The sequence below is a fragment of the Cyprinus carpio genome, chromosome A7, assembly GCF_018340385.1.
Source record: "Cyprinus carpio isolate SPL01 chromosome A7, ASM1834038v1, whole genome shotgun sequence".
Lineage (NCBI taxonomy): Eukaryota > Metazoa > Chordata > Actinopteri > Cypriniformes > Cyprinidae > Cyprinus > Cyprinus carpio.
This window is the reverse complement of record NC_056578.1, coordinates 26,690,082-26,713,496: the sequence shown is the minus strand read 5'-3', so window position 1 is coordinate 26,713,496 and position 23,415 is coordinate 26,690,082. Positions and strand designations below refer to the sequence as shown.

The window sequence follows — 23,415 nt, the reverse complement described above, 5'->3', positions numbered from 1 at the left end:
GTCTACTTTAAATCATATCTTGCCCCCAGGACTGCGCAGTGAGAGGAAATGAGGAAAATGGCCTTACCTCAACCCCAGATCAACAAAGACAACGGCTATCACCAAATGGATGGGAAAGTATTGCCTTCATTACAAACTGAGCACTGAGATACATATATTTATGTGTGATTTCCGAGCAAAGCAATGATTTTAAAAAATAAAGTGACTTACCACACACTCAGCTTAATCTGTTTTCATACTAGACCACTTTATCTATCAAAGTAGTGTATTTGTTTTTAGAGTTGGGGTATTTGGACTTGGACTTCGGGCTGCTATTCTGAAAGAACTAGGACTTGTACCCATTCAGGTGGATTTATACTCAAACATAATACAAATTCAGACATTGTGTTTAAAAAAAAAAAAAAAACCTTCCAGTTAGGAAAACAAGACATAAATAACTACCTCAAAATCAGTTGGTTATGGACTTGGATTCGACTCGGACTCAACAAGGTGGACTTGCTCGGACACAACACTATTTGTTTTTAGTCACAATCTATCACAAATGCAACTCTTATTCGGTGGAACACATTGTCGTGTTTCACAGACATCAAACAAGTTGTGAACTACTTAAAAAACCATGTCTTCTATCCACTTTGACATTGTTCTGTGGTAGGTGTGTGAACAAAAGTGCTTCATTATTTAAGATCCCTTCTGGTTGTCACATATCCTTTCTGCTGAATATGTTCATGAATTTGTGATTTGAAAAATGATCTGTGCAAAATTAATCTAAAATATCTAATACAATAAAATATAAAAGATCAAAACATTTTATCTTAGATAATTTATAATTCCCTTTTTTTCTCATGTGAATTTCTTTTTTTTTTTCTTTTTTTTTCTGTCATTAAAGTAAACCACCCAGCATGTACAGAGACCACAGTGAGAAGAGCAGTAATCCTATTTTTCCCTCTGTCTCAACTCATTGGCTGTCTGAAGTCCTAATCCTTTTACATCCTTTTATCAACCTGATCTGTTCTCCAAGGCTAGGAAGCACCCTGATGAAAAGCCATCAGCTGGCTGATAGATTCACTCAGTGAGAGCTACAGGTCTCTGCCAGAACTACTGGTAGACACAATCAAATATTGCAGCAGTTTATGATTATCCTTAAAACAATAAAATCGACCTGAACTTGACAAAATAGTTATTTTATTACTGCCAAGTTTAAACTATTTAAAGATCCAATAAATTATTTGCATAATAAGTTTAAAATCTTATGTATTTTAAAAGAAATGTAATTAACATCTATTAATATCTTGTGATAAAATATTCATCATGTTGATTAAATTAAAATGCTACAGAAATTGAGGTATGTTTGAATTTTTACATTTGTTTTGAAAATTAATGCATTTTTAAAAGCTCATGTGATACATTCAGCAGAGCAAATTCCAAAAGAGACAAAAAAAAAAAAAAAAAAAAAACTAAAGGTACTATTTGAAAAAATAAATAAGTAAAATGAAAAAAGTAAATAAGTAAGTGAATGAGTAAATGAAAAATTTAATGTGTCCTCAATCACAATGAACAGGAATAATGTTAACTGTTAACATAAAAATTAACAAGAAGTAAGGGATCCTTGAGGCACTTTTACATAAACACATAAATACACACACACATACATACATGCATAGAACCAGGGAGGAATTAATGGAAAGAGGAGAAGCTTATCTTCTAAATTTATTGCATCCACCTTATTTTTCAGTGCAGAAAGCAATGCATAAGCAATTTTTTTGTGAATGTGTGGGATTTCGAATTCATTAGCTGTTGTTATGAACATCAGGCAGTGTAATAAAGTTTTTTTTTTGTTTTTTATTGTTTGTTTTTATAACCATTAAAATAACTGGAAGCAACTGACCTTGCACATTAATTAAAAAATGGCCATGTCCACTATTGCATTAAAAATAAGATGGATACTGTACGTAATGCATACTTATATTTAGTCAAAATTATTGTTGAAATATCCTTTTAAAATTTAGTTAATATACATTATTGCTTGCATATATGTTATGCTGAGACTAAAAGAGATGGACCACAGTTTATGAGTAGTCATGAAACGCTCATTTGACAGACAGGGACTAGTGCCTTTATGAAGGACACAGTGATGACAAAGATGTGTAAATGGTAGCAGAGCCAATCTATAGCATTGTTACCTGACCAGTCAAGGATAATTTTCTACTTTGTAAATGAAATATGTTATTTTGATTCAGTGCATTCATATTCATTTTTCTCATGCCTTTGATACATTCACTAGATGATAGTACTTTGTACTCAATGTTCCTTCATTATAATTCTATGAAAGACAATGTAACAGTTAGCCATCTCATTAATACTGCAAATATTAACAACCATTTCAAAAATGCACAGTCATAGAGAGTTAAACGGTTTTGGAGGACACTAGTTGAACTACATCAGAAAAGCCTTATGCATCTTTAATTTTTGCATGCAGTGAAATAAGGACTTACATGGCATTGCATCAAAGAGAAGAAGAAAGAAGGACAGCAAAGATGGCAAAATACTTTTAATTTGATCTCGGTGAAAAGACACGCCTTCACTTTCTTTCCCACCTGACTTTGAAGCAGAATCATTTCCATCACCTCCCTAAAGTGGCCCTCTGAAAATTAATTTAGCCCTCACTATTAGATTGATCTAATCAGCTCGCTTCAATTTTCGTTATGCATTTAACAGCGGCAGAGAGAAATCAGACCCATGGTCTAGGGGTTTTGAAAGCCCTTCGCTACTAGTGATGGCTTTGTTCCATAAAAAGTAATTTCCTGGCTGAAGAAACATTGTGTTTTGTTCACTCTGTTGTGCTTTATGCAGCTTTCTCCATATTAGGGGTGTCGCGATATACCGGTATTGACGATAACCGTGATATTCAAACTACAATTATCGATATCGTGTTAATTTACTGTGTGACGATATACTATATGTTAGTGATAACCGCAATATTTAAAATGAACAGTTCTCTTATGATAACACCACATGTAAATACTCCAGCGCCAGTACCTGGTTGAGCTCCCAGGTGGCAGTATTGTGCCTTAACACTGACACTGTCACACAAGAAGAAGACGCAGCGCTCACAGCTGCTCCGAGGAGAGCCATGTTCATCAGAGTAAGTTGCCATTATTATACTAGTCATAGAATGGGAAACATTATATTAACCTGTTAACAGCAGTTTTCTGTGTTCATATATTTAAGTAAAGGGTGAATATTTTAATAAGTACTGAGTTTTCTTTACTCGTCTTATTTTTGTATTTGCAATCAATACAGCCTGTGCGTATTAGCACTTTATTTCTTTGTTCAAATCTATTAACAGTTACACGATTAAAACTGATCTTGAAAAACTGAGTGACCACATTTCTACATTAAACTCTGTAAAATGTTAAGTTGGTCGCAGTGCCATGCACTTAATGCCTCATCGGTGGTCATTCTTCAATAAGGTTCATTAGTTAACATTAGTTAATTACATTAGTTAACATATATAAATAATAATAAACAATATTTCCACATCATTTATTAATCTTAGTTCATGTTTCAGTATTTACTTATGCATTATTAAAATCACAAGTTGTGTTTGTAAACATTAATGCACTTTGAACTAACATGAACAATGAATGACTCTAGTTTTATTAACATTAACAAAGATTAATAAATTGTGTAATAAATGTATTGCCCATTGCTCATTCATGTTAGTTAATACATTAATGTTAAAAAAGGGCATCTTATTGTAAAGTGTTATTAATATTTATTCATCATACTGTTGAACTTGACAGAGCTTCAAAGAAGACGAAGAGAGCCAGAGTCTTGTGCCCTGCGTTTATCAGTATCCTTATGTCCGTTGGGTGAAAAAGAAAAACTCAGTAAACAAAGTAAAAAATAATTTGACTCATATCTTTCCCCCCCAAGGTTTCTATAGATACCGTGATATATCGATATTGTGAATTCGTATGGCCACAATAAGCGTGATATGAAAAATCTAATATTGTGACAGCCCTACTCCAAATGCTTCTCATACCAATGAATATACCCATGATGCAACGGATGGTCCGCCCAGCAATTATTCACTCTCACACTTTCATTTCTTGGGACCAACTTGCCCATTTTCACAAAAACTAGCACCAGTCATTTGTTTTTTGTATGTGTGTGTTTTTTTCTGGAAAACAATAACCATATCCGTGACTAGATCAGATGTGCAGAAGCTCAGCTGGAGTGTTCGGATGTCAGTGCTCAGTTAAGGGAATGTGGCGGGTCGCCCACCGCCCTGTGTAATTTACTCAACATTACCTGAGCCATACATTGCACAGGTTCTCTGAGAGGTGCATGAGCGAATAATGACAAGCATAGAGCAGCACAATGGTTAATGTTGGCTGTTGCATTCTGCACACGCAATCAGTGATAAGATGTCTGCGCCTACACTGTTGTTATCTCTGTTGTCTAAGATACTGTATATTTCAATTGCCAGCAAGTAGGACTTTGCTGCACAATACTTTACAAAATAAGAGCACCTATTATTGTTTTTTCTTAAAGCAACATCACTTAACATCACACTTAAGATGAACATTTTTGGATGAGAGTAAATTGGTTCAGACATTTGAAAATATATATTTTTTTTTCAACCATTTCAACACTTTTTATAGCAATGGCAATAAGACACTGAGAGTTTATTACCTTCCCATGTGAATCTAGGTTTGTCATTAGCTGAACCACCCTTTCATTATTCATCATTAACATCAGACACTTTTTTTTCTAGCACAGTGATTTCACTCTCAGTTGACAACTGCCCTTGTGTAATATTACTGCTAATGAGGTCACCGCTCAGATTTCTTTTGAAAGGTGAAATTCAATAAAATAAATTAAAATTGTAGGCCATTCTTTGATAGGGCAGTTTTACACTTTACAAGGCTGCTCACTTATTTCTGGTGCTTGTGTATAAAATACATGGATTCTGGTTTAAAGCATTCTTGGTAAGTGCACTGAAATGAAACGCATAACTTTATTGTCGTGCCTAATGATGTTTTCATTTTCCATCAATATTGTCACTATGATCTTACAATCATCACCGCTGTCAGTCTCATCTTCTTCACAATCAGTCATGCACAGCCCAAAAGCATGATGAACACAGCATATGCCTGTCTGAAATCAGGAAATATTTGCTGACAGCTTTGTTTTCTGTCAAATAAATTTCTAAGTCAGATAATGTACATCTGTCTATGAGGAACAGAAATGTAAATTCCACTATGGATGCATATTCTTTATCAAATTTGTTCTTGTTTTGTCAACGAATTGTTATGACTGAGAAAGCATATTTGAATAAAAACACACTTTTATTCTGTTTACATAATCATTTTCAATTTGTGCAAAACTGAAATTATAATAAGCTACTCTTTCCTTTTGCACTTTCCTCTTGTGAAATAACAAGAACTTTATGTTGGGAAAGTCATTAACTTTATATGTGTGTGGGTAAGTGAAAATGAAAAGTCTAGTCAGCTCAGACAAAAGAAAAATGCCTCTTGACAAGCTGTTTATACACAAAATCAGACTGGCAAAAATGCTCTGTCATCTCTGTTTGTCCATTTGACCAAATGTGTCTCATAACCTATAAAAAGCAAAAGAAAAAACACAGACTCTGGGGACGAGCAAAGAGGTTCTCTGGTTCCAGCTGAGTAAGGTAATCAATGATAGAGCAGTAAAAGAAATTTAAACAAGTCAAGAAAAATTGTTGGGGTGTATAATATGGAAGCAAAATAATGCCAAATGTTTTTGAATTAAAAAAGCTTGTTGAATTACAATAATTGAAAAAATATGCATTGCATTAACCGTACTTGCATATTAATGCATTGAATTTTTAAGTCTTGCATTATTATGGGCGTATATCCAACATGGTTGTAAATTTAAGCCATGAATATTTCAATTAAAGACATTTCAAACAGATTTTCATAATCAAAAATTCAAGAATCCATATTCACCTTTCAGATTTCACTTCCAAAATATTCGATCTGTTTAAAAATACAACCTATAATATTCAACAAACAAGTTTCAGTCCATTTTATTTCGCTTTACAAATTCGCTTCCACAAATTCAGTGGTTCAAATTCGACAGTAAATTCAACGTTTCACATCCGGGAACAGCAGGAAAATCAGTACATTACAGAGCATAATCTCATCTGCTGTAAATCGTCTTCACCAGCAGGAGGTGTAAGCGCGTCTTGACAAGCATCAAAGTAATAGAGACGAGAGGCCTTCATAAAACGTCATTTGTCGAAATGGACCGAGCGGTGAGTACAAGTTATGATTTTATTGATCAGTATACTGTATTTATATGCGGAATATTAAGATTAAGACCCAAATCATTGTTTACTCAAGTGTCTAAGTGATTCATCTTTACCCCGAGTACAGAAGCTGTGTTTTTTTACTGCAAAGGTGATGTGATCAATATAAATCCAGAAATCTCTTGCCTTTTTTTTTTTTTTTTTTTTTTTTTTTTATTTTTTAAAACCACTATAATACGCTGAAATAGAGAGTGTATTGTTTGATTATGCCACTAATGACAAGATACTAAATAGCACCATTTTTATATAGCACCATTAAATACAACCCAATCGCAATTCTAAAGTAAATCTGCCACTTGTAAATTAAAAAAGTTACATTTCTACCACTATATCAGTTAATCTCCGTCTTTATAAATATCTTTATAGGACTTGTCTCTGCTATGTCCAGGTAATAAACGAAGATAGTGAAGGGGACTTAAAAGATGAACAGTCTGTTGATATATATATATATATATATATATATATATATATATATATATATATATATATATCATGTCATGTTAACTGGACATTTGGATTCGTTGACTATTGTTTAATACAGTATTACACACACTGCATGATAGTAATAATGTGAAAGCTACTTCAGGAAATAATGACATATTAAATAGATATTCATATTACATGCTACTTTCTCATGTATTGAAGCTATAACATCAAATTAGGGTAGTAGACATGCATTATTTGCATTATATGTATAATCATATGGATAATTATTATTTTAGGATTTCATCTGATAAACCTGCTAGTTCAAAAATTTAAATGACGTAGACTGCCATGCTTGCTTTTATCTTGCAGTAGTTGTTTCCATTTCATATTCCATTTATTAAATAGTTTCCCTCTACAGAAAAACAAAGTGACTGTAATTATTGCAATTCAAATTTATTTTATAACTATATACATTTTCTCTTTCAGAACTGAGAAGGATAACCAGCCTAGTTTGTTCCCCGGTGCTGTTAGTTTTGTGTTAATGTTGTGATTACTGTGAAGAGTTTCTAGCAGGGCACATGAGGGCAGTCCTCACTCAATATGCTAAAGCTGCAGAGCTTTTTGAGTCTTTCTAATTAAACTTGTGCATAATGGTCCACACATCTGCATGCATACAAAGCATAATGTGCTTACAATCATTTTGAAAACATGAAAGTGTTTACCATGTTTGTGTTTATCCAGAGTGACTCCCTAAGGTAGATTAACCTTCATCCAGCAGAAAACATCTTAAAAGAAATGTACCAAACACACCTCCAGTGTTGCAGTTAGATTCCACATAGCATTATATGTATATACAGTATATATTTATATCAAATGCATGCCTACTACCATTTATAACTGTTATATCTACATATTCCATATGCACGCCTACAGAAGACCACATATAAATATGCCAGAATACATAAGTTCCTAGCTTTATGCCCATTAAAATATTAAATGCTGCTTCATATATTCATCATATAGTATGTACAAGAAATTCACCTTTTTATGTCACTTTTAATGGTTATGATAACATTGCAAGTATCAGTAATAGCGAGAGCAGAATATGTCAGTTTGGTCTGACTTGAGACAAAATAAATAGGGTTGACTTGCTTTCCTTACCCCTCTGTGCCCAGTCAGCTGAACTGCTGAAGAAACTGGCCAATGATTCAGCCTGTCAAACCCACCATCAACACGGTGACATCCCCAATGCCAACACCCTCAGCATTTTCACTGTCCCTGAGAACCCTCACATCAAATACATCTCAGTCCAGAGTCTGCGTGGCAGTCAGCATATTTTGCACATATTTGTCAAAAAGTGCACATCCAAGTTTTAATTATATAAGTATTTAGACTATATTTAAGTTTGTTTGTATATAAAGGCACTACTTTCACGTCTCACATTACTTCACAGAATGAAAAAAAAAAAAAAAAGATCTCAGAAGACTGCTATCGTATTACTATAATATTACTGTTGGTTGCAGTGTTCATTTTGTTGCTAGGCTGATGTTTTGAACATTATCCTTAGCGAATGTTTTAAAATAATAAATAATGTTCATGGGAAATAAATATATATTAAAAAAAAATCAAATTAATGTCATGTCCACATTTATTCATTAGGTGAAGAGCATCAGGGTTTTGATCACCCTCCTAAAAATAAAAGTTTTTTATTAGAATCGATGGTTCCATGAAGAACCTTTAACATTCATAGAATCTTTTCAGTGCACAAAAGGTCCTTAAAGTGGAAAAAGATTCATTAGATTATTAAAATGTTCTCCACACTAAGAAGAAGAAGAAAAATATTATTTTAAGAACTGCACTCTTAAAAATAAATGTTTGCAGTAATGCCATAAAGGAACCATTTTGGGTTTCCTAAATAAACTTTCAGTGTGGTTCTTCCTTGACATCACTGTGTAAATCCCTTTGTGGAGCCTTTATTTTATGTGTTTATTTTCAGACAGTGACGAGCAACAATATCCGGTACTTAAAATGTTTATTTGTAGTTATTATTGTGTTCTTTATTCAGCATCATTACCTCTTCAAGTAGAATAGATACAAGTGTATCAGATACATAGGCCTAGTGTGCTCCAAGAGTGTGTATCAACTTGGCTCTCCACCAGCCATCTGAGTCTTTAATCAGCAGTGTGGCTGAAATCCAGAGTAAACAAATGAATCTACTGCAAGACTGAATATCTGTAATACTCTCGGCAAAAAAAAGAAAAGAAAAAGAAAACAACATAACTGTGGTTCCTCTTCAGGAACTCGAGCTGCGTCGAAACGCTTTGGGGAACGCGCTTAGCGTGAGCGACTCTGAATATCGTGTGTAATCTGTCTCATGGAAGAGTGTGACGTCACGGGCGGGGTGACGTAAGCGACCAGGAAGCTATAAAGGCACATGCCGCACAGCTGGCATCAGCTTCGCGTCTTTCAGCAAGCGCTCTGTGTGCATGTCATTCTGTCTTGTCAGTCTTATTTATAGTTGTTTGTCACTATTAGCTCCTCAAAGAGTAAGCAATAGTCAAAGAGCAAGCTAAGATGAGACATCTGAAAGGCGAATCCAGATCAGCGTTTCAGATTGTGTGTTCCTCCCTGCCCTCGCTACAATCACGAGTGGGGATACACACAGTCTGTGCGCGATCTGCCTGGGATCGAAGCACGCTGACTCAGCTCTTGAGGGAGCCGTCTGCCTGCACTGTGTACGGCCAGTGCGGACGCTTCGATCCCGGAGGGCTTTCCTCGAGAGGGGGTCTTCGCCAGCGTTCCTCGCGGTGTTGGTCCCGCTTTCAACCGAGGCGGAGCGGCGCCTGCATTCGCTGGGTTCGCAGATAGATCTGATGGAGGGAATGGAGAAGGGCGCTTCCCTATCTCCTACCTCACCCGCCAGATCTGCCTGATCTCTGGGTTCAGAAGCCCGCGCTGCGGTCCTTCCACCTGAGTAACGGCCGTGACGCACCGCCTTTCTTTCTCCGAGGAGATTGACACGGAGGGCGTAGATGAGCTCGCAGTTACACAAACATCAGCTGCATAAACCTCAGTTGCACAGACATCAGTTGCACAAGCATCAGTTTCACAAGCATATTATGCCAAAACATTATAACGAGCAGCATTAATGAGGAGCGCAGCTCGCGCAGTCAGCTCGCGGGAAAAATAAGGGGGCTGACTGTGCTTCTCGCATATCTGGGGACGGGCTGGAGACGGCTTTTCCTATCTCACCCGTGTTCCCTAGATCTAGAGTTCGTTCTCGAGGCTCGGAAGCCCGCGCTGCGGTTCCTTCCCCCTCTGACCATGAACTCGCAGCTGCAGCTATTTAACTCCGAGGAGATTAATATTGTTTGTGTGACTAAGCGGCTCGCGCGCTGCCGAGGCAACGCGTGTATGACATCACTTTCAGTTTTGATGTGAATCTTACCAAACCAGACCGTATTTACTAGTCTGATTGGTTAGCTGCATTTAATTCTGAGGAATTAAATTCAGTATTTATCTGACTGTGAGAAGTTAGATATGAATTTTATCACAAGCCAGACCGTGTTTACTCGTCTGCTTGTTTGGCTCCATTTAATATTGAAGAATTAAATGAGGCATTTATCTGACTGAAAGAAGTTAGATATATAATTTTTTGATTCTTGATCTGAATCTTACCACGCCAGACCATGTATACTTGTCTGGTTGTTTAGCTGCATTTAATTCTGAGGAATTAAATTCAGTGTTTACCTGACTATGAAAAGTCCGATATATCACTTTCGATATGAATTGTATCACAATTCAGACCGTGTATACTTGTCTGATTGTGTGACTGCATTAAATTCTGAGGAATATAATGACATTTATCTCACTTTGAGAAGATATATATACTGGAGGGGCTGCTGGGCGGGAGCAGCCCTCTCGGTGTACCGTCTCCTCATGTAAGGAGGCGCAAAATCAGAGTGTTGCCGCCCGCGCTCCCCCGCGTCGGGACCGGTGGCTGAAGCAACGCTCTGGGCCAGGGTTTCCCAGCCTAAGCCGGATCTGAGGGCCGTGCTTCAGGCTGGGAGGTCCTCGGCTAAGAAGTCCTGACACATCGGTCACGACTGCAGAGGGCGGCCCCTACTGGGGTAGAGTGGTGTCTACACACATTACACGATGCCCGTCTCTCCTCAGTGCCCTCGGGAAATCGATCTGCCAACCCTGCCAGAGCTCCAGGGCGCAGCAGTTTCCAGCGAGCGCTGCTCTCAGCTTCTTCCGCCCGTGAGCATAGCGGTCCTGAGAGGCTTGCTACCCCTTTGGGGGTCTCTAAAACAGTTAGATCGGTTGCTGGGAATGGTGTTCTACTTCAGGCACCGATTTAGCTGCCTTAGTTACACCAGAGGTCAGTCTCGAGAGACTGATTCCCTTAGTAGATCATTTAGCAGCATTTGAATGACTGCCAAATGTATCTCAATGGGTCCTGCATATGGCAATAAGGCTATTGCATTCAGTTCGGCTCTTACCGCCGAAATTCAACGGGGTTATTCCGACGTTGGTCGGACCCGAGCAGGCTCTGGTTATGGAACAAAAAGTGAATACCCTATTAGGGAAGGAGGCCATCGAGGTGGTCTCTCCTCAAGACAGGGAATCCGGGGTTTTACAGCCGGTATTTCACAAGTTCCAAGGAAGGATGAGGGGGTTGCGTCCGATCATAGATCTACGTCAGTTAAATCGTCAGTTATGAGGCTGAAGTTCAAACTGCTTATTCTAGAGCATGTTGTACCACAAATCAGGTCTGAGGACTGGTTTGTTACGACAGATCTCATAGACGCATACTTCCATGTCTACATCCTTCCACAACACAGGAAGTTTCGGAGGTTCGCTTTCGGGGGCGAAGCGTACCAATATTGAGTACTTCCGTCCAGCCTTGCACTCTCACCCAGCACATTTACGAAGTGCGTGGATGCTGCTCAAATGGCTCCACTGCGACTGCGGGGCATCCGCATACTAAATTATATCAACGATTGGTTGATTTTAGCTCAATCAGAGCAGATGGCGGTTCGACATCGAGATGTCGTTTTCGCCCACATGGGGGGAGCTGGGTTTGAGACTGTAACGCCAAGAAGAGTGTACTTTCTCCAGTTTAGAGAACCACCTATCTAGGCGTAGTATGGGATTCGACCGCGATGCAGGCACGATTGTCCCCTGCTCGTATCGAGTCGATCCTCATCTCAGTCGAGAGAGCCAAAGAAGGCCAGTCACTCACTGTCAAACAATTTCAGAGATTGTTGGGTCTGATGGCAACTGGGTCCAACGTGATACCTCTTGGCCTGCTGTACATGAGACCCCTACAGTGGTGGCTCAAGACCAAGGGATTTTCCCCAAGGGGCAATCCACTTCGAACTATCAAGGTCACGCGGCGCTGCCTCCGTGCCTTAGACATGTGGAAGAAACCTTGGTTCTTGAATCAGGGCCCGGTGCTGGGAGCTCCTGGTCGCCGTGTAACACTAGCGACGGATGCATCCCTCACTGGTTGGGGTGCGGTCATGAGTGGCCACCCTGCCCGCGGCCGTCTGTGGAGCGGTCGCCATTCTACATGGCATATCAGTTGTCTAGAGATGCTAGCTGTGCATCAAGCATTAAAATATTCCTCCCAGACCTGAGAGGTCATCATGTGTTGGTGCGCACCGACAACACAGCGGTGGTCTCTTATATCAACCAGCAGGGAGGTCTGCGTTTGTGCCCCTTGTACAAGCTGGCACACCAGATCCTTCTGTGGTCCCAGGATAAACTCCTCTAGCTCAGAGCAGTATATTTTCCTGGGAGGTTGAATGTTGGAGCAGACATACTGTCGAGACAGGGGCCGAGGCCCGGGGGAATGGAGGCTTCCCCCTGAGGTGGTGAAGCAGATATGGAGAGTTTTTGGACCTCTTTGCGACTCGAGACATCGCAATGTCCCCTCTGGTTCTCTCTAGTTCATCCAGCTCCTCTTGGACTGGACCCTATGGTACAGACCTGGCCGAGGCTTCGTCTGTACACCTTTCCCCTATCGCTCTGCTCCCGGGAGTTCTGGCGAGAGTACGCTTGGATGGGGTTCGGCTGTTATTAGTAGCCCCATTCTGGCCGGGCCGAGTATGGTTCTCAGATCTGGTCTCGCTCCTCGACGGCTCTCCTCGGGAGATACCGATCAGGACAGACCTACACTCACAGGCGCAGGGCACGATAATTCACCCTCGCCTGGACTTGTGGAAACTGTGGGTGTGGCCCCTGAGGGGGCACAGCTCATAGCATCCGGTCTCTAAACCGAGGTTGTTGAGACCCTCCTCCAATCCAGAGCTCCCTCAACGAGGAAACTGTACGCCCTGAGGTGGAAACTCTTCACCTCATGGTGCAGAGCATACCAGCTTGACCCAGCTAACTGCCCAGTTGGTACAGTTCTGGAGTTTCTACAAGCCAGGTTCTCTGCAGGGTTGACCCACTCCACCGTAAAGGTTTACGTGGCGGTCATTGCGGCCTACCATGTCCCTCTCGGTGGACAATCAGTGGGAAGACACCCCCTACTGATACATTTCCTCCACGGTGCGCTGAGGCTGAGGCCTCCAGTACGGTCCCGTGTCCCCCCTGGGACTTGGTTGTGGTGTTGGAGGCTCTGTAAAGCTCCATGCGAACCGATACAAGATATATCAGATAGACATCTGACCTGTTGGCTATTACCTCTCTGAGGAGAGTTGGAGATCTTCAGGCCCTCTCAGTGGCCCCTACTCATTTCACTTTGCGCCCGGCATGGCCAAAGCACTTCTATACCCTCGAGCGGGTTGTGTTCCTAAGTTCCCTCTGTCACACCACAACCAATAGTACTGCAGGCCTTCTGCCCTCCTCCCTTCCGAGAGTCAGACCAGAAGAAGCTAATTGTATGTATCCAGCTCGAGCGCTGGACACATACGTCCACAGAGCTGCCCTGTGGAGAAAAACAGACCAATTGCTCATATGCTATGGTCCCCCAAGAGGGGTTCTCCTGCATCTAAGCAGACTCTTAGTCGTTGGATAGTCGAGGCTATCAACGTATCCTATGAGTCCTCTGGTCCTCCCCCGTTGTTGGGAGCCAAGGCTCACTCCACACGGGGTATGGCGGCCTCAAAGGCCTTCTTAGCAGGTGTATCCATGCTGGACATCTGCGACGCAGCGGGGTGGTCCACGCCCTCTACAGTTGCAAGATTTATGGCTTAGACATGCTAGTTACTCCAGGCGCTTCTGTCCTCTCGTCCTAAGCTGTGCTCTTCGGATACACACTAGGCAGGGGTTTGGTAGTCTGGCAGCGTTGGTACTCGTTCCCCAAAGCGTTTCGACGCAGCTCGAGTTCCTGAAGAGGAACGTCTCTAGGTTACGTATGTAACCCTAGTTCCTCGAGGGAACGAGACGCTGCGTCTCGGAGCCATACCCCCGGCACCCCTGCCGGCGCTTGCTGGTACTCGAAGCTGATGCCAGCTGTGCGGCATGTGCCTTTATAGCTTCCTGGTCGCTTACGTCACCCCGCCCGTGACGTCACACTCTTCCATTAGACAGATTACACACGATATTCAGAGTCGCTCACGCTAAGCGCGTTCCCCAAAGCGTTTCGACGCAGCGTCTCGTTCCCTCGAGGAACTAGGGTTACATACGTAACCTAGAGACGTTTACCACTCTGAGAGAACATGGCCCGCCAATTATTGTCTAAAATCTCTGTCAAAGTCATTTGCAAAAACATATTCCAAACTGTGAACTTGTGAACAGCTTTGACTTTGGTTAAAAGGTATTTGACTTTCTGACTAAATGTGAAGGGATGCTACAGAGGAAAAGTCATTATGTTCATAGATACGGCAGCGTTCAGCTAAATAGGTCAGTATTGTTGGGTTAGTATCTGTGTGGCACACATTTCTTCACTTATATATACCTCTCCCTCATGCTCACCAACCCTGACAATAATATTGTAATCCACGACTTGTTTCCTATCTAGTTATGCCCTCATTTTAAAATTGTATGTGCCCCCCATTTACTCTGTCGGCTATTATACCTCATACCTCTTATATCATACCTGTTCATTCTTTATTCATCACAACCAGACAGATTTTTGCAGGATTTTCAAGTCTCTCCCTGTACATTTTTGAGAAACTTCTGCTATAATGACAGAATGACAGACCTACTTGCACTTAAAATGTCAAAAGCAGGACCAAGACAGGCCCAGATTCAAGTTTTAATCCTGGCCCTTGTACGAGGGCTATGGCTCCCCACAAGGAACAGTCAGATGGCCTTCAGAAAGGTCCTGATGTGTCAAGATATCGCAAGTGATTTTTATTTATATAGTGCTTTAAACAATACAGATAGTTTCAATGCAGCTTTACAGTGATAAACAAGAAAATAGTGATTCAGTGGTGCAAACAAAATTCAATTATGCCGTAAAGCAGCTCTCAGACCAGACAATAGTGAACAGTCATTATTAACCTAAAATCAGTTCATTGTTGATTCAAATCGGTTCAATAACTGTGTAAAGTCCATCAATTATGGATTAAGTCTAATTCATCCCTAAAGCAGCTCTGGAGAACACAGTGATGTCGTCATCCAATTCAATTCAGTTCATGTCTCATCCAATAGTGTCCGTGCAGTCAAGTCAATTCAAGATTTTTTCAAAGCAGCTTCACAGTATTAAACAGGAAAGTTGCAGAATGCAGTTTGTCACCATTGTTGCGTTTCATATGTCTAATGTTGATGTCTGTGAGTTTATTAATGACACAAAAGATGTTTTAAACAAAACGTTACCAATGAAAGTATTTCTACACTCACAGACATCAACATTCAGCATCAACAACAGTACAACAACAGCGTTACCAATTATTTATTTTCATATTGGTTGGGTTATTTAAACCACTTTAATACAATCTTTTGTTTGTTATTAAAACAGACATGTTGAGCTGCTTCTACTATTCAGAAATGTTTTTTGAAAACACCTGCAATTGCTGCAAAAGAAGCAACTCAACAAAAGCCAAGGGTCAATAGCACAACATGAACACTGATCTCCATGATGGTGACCTCAAACAAAACATTTTCAATAAGACATCAACATCTAAACCTCTGTTAATTATCAATAAGAACTGCCGTAGATGTCTGACAGAAATAAACTATATCTGGTTAGTAACAGTTTAAGCTGGTAATGCTGTTTGTGGAGTTGTTAAGAGATTTCGTGTATTTTATCTTCAGTTCATCTAAGGCTGTGGCTGAAGAAAGGTGAAGTTTGAGTTCTTATTTCTCTTTCTTTCAGTGCTTGTTCACAGCAGGTTTTTGAATGATTAAAAGAATGTTTCAGGAACATCATACTAACCTTTAAATAACATTATACTAACATTAAGGAAACTGGATATTTTTATGTTTTTGGAATAATACAAATCAATGTTCCTAGAATGCTGAATTTTAAATCGAAATTAAGTTGAAAGAACGCTTGAGGAACATCATATCTTTTAAAAACGTTCCTCTAACGTCAAGAAAACTGGACTTTTTTTGTTGTTCCAACACTGAATATTTGGAGAACGTTCTTGTAACAAAATTATATTAGCTGGGAAGAAGCTTAACTTAAAACAGTAGTGCAGTTATTCAGTTTAAGTCAGATCAGTGCTGATTCAATTAAATTCAATAACAGTGTCAATGTAGCAAAAAAAAGAAAGGAAAACAAATGATTCAATTATAAAGCAGCTTTACAGAAGACAGAAAAGCAGCTCTGTCATTTTTGCAGCTCAATTTAGTCAAATTTTGTTCACATTGCATAGTGTTAGTGTCATTAATTTGATAATATTACTAAACATTAAATATCTTTTAAACCCCAACTTGGCAAGCTAAAGGTGACTGGCAAGGAACGTGTGCACATGTGTTTGTTGGTGAAACTAAGTGGTATTGAAAGGCATGTCTATCTGTTGAACATCTGCTGAAAATGAATATTTAAAGTCTGCAGTACCTCTTGTTTTCTTTAACAATACAAATCTCAATAGTGAAAGAGTACACCTTTTCCAACAATGGATCCGATTCTGGTATTGTACTGTAGAAAGAAATTGAGTTTGTTTTCAAAGCACCTTAAATAATCTTCTTATTTGTGTTCAACCAATGAGGGAATAAAAGAAAGAAGGATGTCAGAGATTATCTGCTTTCCCTATCAACTGGCATTAAACCCAGTGCAGATTGCTGCAGTCCTTGTCATAATGAATAAATGTCAGTTGTTGTTATGTGGCAAGACTGCCCCCTTGTGGCTACAGAATCATTTCTGCTGTCGCTTTGATCTCAGATAAACTGAGATGCTGAGATAAAAATTTAAATCAGCTCAAAAGGCCTCTTTTTTCACATCCTCACTCATCTTTGAGAATCAGGGCATTTTTGATAGCAGCCGTTGGGTTTAATCATTCAGTCTGGAGAAAATGCGTCATTTGCTATTTGGACACAGCTGAAGATCTGCAGACATACTAGTAGACCTTTAGAATTTAGATTTTGGTGTCAGATTTTTAAGCAGTCGCAGTGGGAACGATGGCAATAAGTGCAGTGCTAATGAAAATATTAACAAATGTGCATATCATGCAAATATGTGGGAAAGCATTACTATACTAACATTTCACCCAACAGACTTTGATCAATACCAGCACCTCTGTGAGTTTAGAAAGGATAAAATGTCCTCCTGGAAAGAAGAAAGGGGTTGTGGCACATGAATAAATTCCTTTGCTAATTTTCACCCTATACCATTAACCTTAGACCTTCAAAGAAGCACACAGAAGCTGTCAGCGGGTGGATGGCTATCACTTTACAGGCCAATGCTGAGTAGTGCTGCCAGATTTATAGTCTCATTGGTTGGAAAAGAGCCTGAAATAAAAGCACTTGTCCATTAAATATAACATGTGACTCTCTTTATAATCTCTTTGTCTATAAATCCTTTGTGTGGATGATTCAACATCTCAGGAAGAGACTCATTATGAACTGAAGTACTTGGCAAATTTGTGCTAGTTTAACGTGATCTATTATTTAATAATGCACACACTGCATTCTCAAAATGCCAGAGCTTCTAAGAATAATAATAAAAAAATAAAAAAAAAAATAAAAAAACGTTATGAATGCTATGAAACAACAAACTGACAAATGTGAAATACTAATTCATGAGTTCTCTATGGCAGCTAAAGCAGTTATTTTAATCCCAGAATGCCATAACACTTATATATATTGTATAATTGGACACGATTCAAATGAGCACAGTACATTCAATAAAGAGTGTGTAAGCAAACATAAGTCTTGGCTTTTTGATAGATTGCTAGGGATGATTCTTTAAAATACATATACTGAAGTACAAATCTTCAAATGTAAAAATTCAACTTTATTCATATTGTTTGGACTAAATCTAAAAGTATGTATTATTGGATCTAAAAGTATGTATTATACAAGAAAATGCTGGCTGTCTCACAATGAAGACGATTTATTCTAAACTCTATCATTGTAATTGTATTGGCTTATAGGATTGCTAGGCCGTGTGTGCTGTTTGGCTTTACTGTTGCTTTCCTGGTGATGGCTTAAAGATGCCTAACATTTGGGTTAAAATGCTCTTTTTAACTGTAATAAGCATTGATTGGCTCACTAATGGACCTGACCTCACTGTTTAATCAAGGTCAAGCTTTCAAGTTTGATGAACACTGCTTTGATACGCTTAACCTTAAAAATCTAACAATATTAAGGGAAGACAGATATTTGCATTGTCCCGTTGGTTATGTTACGCTGAATAAAATTACTGTCAACCCTCTAAGTTCAAGACATTTTATTTATTTATTTATTTATTTATTTATTTATTTATTTCATTTATTAATTTCTTCATTCATTCATTAATTCCCGCCTTTATACATTCATTCATTCATTCTTTTTATTTATTTTTATTTTTTTTGATACATGAGGTTATTCTGTTTAATGACATTATTATTATTATTATTATTATTATTATTATTATTATTTGTGCCGTTTAAATTAACATCGTATCTAACGTTTATAAATAAAACTTTTATTTTGAAAACAAAAGTGGATACTATTTCCGTTATTTAGCCTGACTTCCGGTTAGCTAGTTTTCGACTTCGCAGAGTCGGCAACCTTATCTAACAATAGTGTATTGATCGTATTGTGTTAGTTGTATAATAATTTGATCGTTGAGGAGGTAATAATGTCGGGGGGAACTCGCCTAGAAAACGCCAATCCTCTGATATTTCAGCGATCGGGGGAAAGACTCCTGACTGCCACTGATGAAGATGAAGATGTCGCGGATCCCATCGATGACAGAGAGATCTTCGATATCCTTTCAAAGCACGACATTTGGCTTTAGCTGCACTGCTACTTTGACATGTCAGCCTTGTTGCTGTTAATTATCTGCGATGACAGTTAGTTACACTTACAAGCTGCGTTATTTCAGAAACCTCACTTAATGCATTTGTGATTATTTTGAGTCAGACCTTAACTAAATGAATACATCTGATCAGATCGATCAATGACCCGGAGCACCCGCTGTCCCTCGAAGAGCTGAATGTCGTGGAACAAATGCGCGTCAATGTGAGTCTGATCTGTGACCTATCTATCTATCTATCTATCTATCCATCTATCTATCTATCTATCTATCTATCTATCTATCTATCTATCTATCTATCTATCTATCTATCGTGTTTTGCTCCCTGAGTAGGTGAATGATCGGGAGAGCATGGTGTCTGTGGAGTTCACACCGACCATCCCACACTGCAGTATGGCCACACTCATTGGCCTGTCCATCAAAGTCAAGCTTCTGCGCTCCCTTCCTGACAGATTTAAGGTAAGTTTAGTGAGCAGCCAAACACATTTAAGCTTAAATTAGGCTTACTGTAAAGCTGCTTTGACACAGTCTGTATTGTATAAAGCACTATATAAATAAAGGTGACTTGACTTGAATATGGAATTCCCATCCAAGTCATTTGTTATTATCTTTTTGTTGTTAGATTGATGTCCACATCACTCCTGGCACACATGCCTCAGAGGATGCAGGTAAATGCCCCATATACAGTGCAGAAGTTTAAAGGGGTCAACTAAACATGGAAGACAGTGGGACCATTAACTGTAAATGTTGAGTAAATGATGACAGGATTTTTCATTTTTGGCTGAACTATCCCTTTAACCCTAAAACAGTGAAGTAGTCTGAAAATTGAACAGTTTATTGCACCTTTAGACACAATCTAAAAAAAATGTGTTTGCAAATGTGTTTTATGTTTTGTATCATATTTGATACAATATGGCCTGTATGATCAAGTGAGAATATAGAACTCACACACTCGAGGAAGAAAAAAAATGTCAATTTAATTTAAAGGCCCAAACTGAGAAAAAAATATGCAATTTGGTGCATATGTTATTTATATGGCCATAATGCAAGATGAATTTCTAATAGCTCGTAATATCAATCAGTATAGCAAAACACTGAATATCGTGTGCATATGAATATCAGTTATCACTGTATACACTCAATATATATGTCTTAGTAACATTTCAATGTGTTTTTGGGGACAAAACATTATGAAATGCAATTCAGAAGCCTCAAAAGCATTTTAATATATTTTTTACATATATTTTAATGTGATTTTTTTTTCTAACAAATGATGTATGGATAATCAAGCAAATCTAAGTAGTATTAGTCCAGTAAATTTTCACCTTAAAATTACACTAACAATATAAAAATGACTCTTATGTTTACTTCATAAATATCATTAGATTTCACAGCAAAAAGGCATGTTTCATGAGCTAAAGGCGTATGGTTGTAGAATTACACTAAAAGGCATTTTACTTACCAATGAAAATATAAACTGTCAATCAGATAACAAAACATTAGATGCTTTAGAAATCCATGTGTATACACACACAGTAGGCTTTATATGGTTAAGGTCAAGAATATTTTTCTATTACACAGCACCATTTTCATTTTAAAATAAAAATTCAGTTGTTTTATTTCTCCAGTCAATAAGCAGCTTGCAGACAAAGAGAGAGTGGCAGCAGCTCTGGAGAACTCTCAGCTGCTGGAGGTGGTCAACCAGTGTCTGTCCACCAGAACCATGTGATCCCAAGAGTCCTGCCGCTGTTGTGTAGAACTCTTACAGGCAAGCCAGACTTGAGTGATAATAACAGTGTTATTATTTTTAGCTATTTTTATATATATCTAGTGCTGTACTCAACAAGCAACACCAGATCAGGAAGACGTAGTGCTTAAAAAGTGAGAGATGCTTCCAGGTTGAGTTTAAAAATGTGTCAGGAAAAGAAACAGTGGTAATCGAGAATTCATGTGGAACCATTTTTTTCTTTTCTTTTTTTCTTTTTTTTTTTCGTTTGACAGTTCGTGGATACAAAAAGAAATGTTATTCTGTAATTATGTCACATTTATGAATATGTACAAAATGTCTTTACTTTTAGAAAGTTTTGGACTTTTCAAAGAAATTTCTTATTGGTCAAAATGGAGAATGCGTTCAATAGAAATAATTTGCACTGCTTTGTTTTGTAAATCTTGTTTTTGCCAATAAAAACAAACAAACAAACATGTGAAATCAGTTGTGTTAGTTTAATTAAAAAAAGTTCAATCACTTAACCATAAGCAAACATTATTTTTCTATGGCCAGTTGTAGAACAGTTGTAGTTGCTGCGGTATAAATATTTCATTTCTGCAGATAAATCAAATAACATGGCTTTACTGGTATATGGACAGATCCTAATACAGCATTACCTTTACACTACACTTCATAATATGGGCAGGGTAACTTCTTTAGAATGAGCTATTATTAACCTTCATCACAGACCAGCTTGTAGTACTCTCTATGTTATTGCATTTTTGAGAGACAAAAGTTAGGCTGATACTCATCAAATGATACAGGGGATGAGAGGAATCACATGACTTATGAAAATGGTAGTCTTTAAGACATGAGCTGTGTTATGAAGTTAAGATTAAAACTGGTTTGTCTTGTAAAGTCTAAAGGACAATAGCACAATAGTTTGCAGAGTCTGTTTAGATTACACTTACTTGGCTTTCAAGTCACAAAAGTGCTTTCACTAGCATGCATTAAAAATGCATGATAGATACTATTTCACGTAATAGAACTCTTATTCAATAGTTTTGTTTTTTTATAAATTGCCAGACTAGCTAACATTGCAAGTCTTTTTTGGTCCGGTCATGAAAATAAATACCAAACTTCAAATATTAATTTACGTCATTAATTTATGAATTTTTTTTTTTTTAATTTTTGCTTGTTGTGCGTCTGCTCTTTAAGTATAAAGGTCATGTCAGGATACATCAGCACAAAAAATAAAGCATATATTGTGTGAATAAATTAGTACATGTTGTTGTGTGTGTGTGTGTGTGTGTGTGTTTACCATATACTGTTTTATAGTGTAAAATAAAATGGTAAAATGTGTTGCCCGGAACTATATCATAAAAAAATATGGTAGCAATATTTTAGGTTTTACAGACTTAACTTAAAATCACAGTAAAAAACTGTATTTGATTTACTGATCTAATCTTAAAATACCACCATACTGAGGTCCTAAAATCTGTTTTGTACCATTGTAATACACTGACAACCACCAAAACCAGGTGGTGATGAAAAGGTCATATGACAAATCATCTCACTCATCACAAGCAGCTCTTCCACAAGCTAAGGAGGGAAATACTAACATATATAGAATTTGCACAGTGTCATTCACACAAATACCAAACACACGATACGGAAATAATGCAATAAACATTTATTTAACATCATTACATGTAAGATAAAAACCCTACTGTACACAACTGAGGGGGGAAAAAAACAAGAAGAATTGTTTTGTGTTGTTAACAAAAACAAAAACATCAAATATGAAGTGTCATGCAAGGAATTGTGGAAGTGTCAATTTATTGTTTTTGTAGTGTAAATTATACAAATACAATTACATTCACTTCCAAAAATGTAATTTTAGCAGTACCTTATTGTGAAATTACATTAAATCTAATCACAATTTTTCACTGCACTGTATATAGTACGGAAACTTACTGTTAACCAATTAACAAGGGTTTTTTTTTTTTTTTTTACTGTGTTTTACAGTGAGGCTATAAAAAATCCCATAACATTGGCAAGTCATCACAATATATAAACTTCCTTTACATAATAAGTATGAAATCAGCTTAGTGTGGATAAAAGACTTGCCGAAATCATTTAGTTTCACAGAATCAAATGCTAATAAAAAATAGACTCATTTAAATCAGATCTGATAAACATGAAGAACGTGCTATATGCAACTCCCGTATACGATAAGCTGTTAAATGACAGTAAAAAATATGAAAATGTATCTTCGATTATAACTGGAATAATAAAGTTTAATTGTATTGGCAAGGCACGGGTTAGTTGATACACCTGCAGGTAAATGCCTGTACGTGACAATACCTATCATATACCACTAGATGGCAACATTGAACTACCTATAAATATACTCCAACATGATTTTCCCCTTAAAATTATAGGATGATGTTTTTAGCATGCAACAAACATAAATAAATGATAATCTGACAATGGATACTAATTCAAATACTAATCAGAGAATCTCTTTGAGTAATAGCTTTTGAATGCTGGGGAAAACAG

At 37.9% G+C, this 23,415-nt stretch overlaps 1 protein-coding gene across 1 annotated transcript; it reads left to right on the top strand.

Moving 5' to 3' along the window:
• The first annotated feature begins 18,831 nt into the window (after positions 1-18,831).
• LOC109087646 (cytosolic iron-sulfur assembly component 2B-like) lies at positions 18,832-21,345 on the top strand. The gene is made up of 5 exons (XM_019101858.2): positions 18,832-19,095; positions 19,272-19,351; positions 19,479-19,604; positions 19,768-19,813; positions 20,774-21,345. The coding sequence occupies exons 1-5, from the start codon at positions 18,969-18,971 to the stop codon at positions 20,872-20,874; spliced, it is 480 nt and encodes a 159-aa protein (XP_018957403.2). The 5' UTR covers positions 18,832-18,968; the 3' UTR covers positions 20,875-21,345.
• Positions 21,346-23,415: the final 2,070 nt, after the last annotated feature.

Excerpts from the sequence above, each read along its gene's own strand:
- LOC109087646 (XM_019101858.2), top strand. The coding sequence starts at position 18,969 with ATGTCGGGGGGAACTCGCCTAGAAAACGCCAATCCTCTGATATTTCAG. Across the intron at positions 19,096-19,271 it reads CGATGACAGAGAGATCTTCG|ATCTGATCAGATCGATCAAT; the intron begins ATATCCTTTCAA and ends CTAAATGAATAC. Across the intron at positions 19,814-20,773 it reads ACATGCCTCAGAGGATGCAG|TCAATAAGCAGCTTGCAGAC; the intron begins GTAAATGCCCCA and ends TTATTTCTCCAG.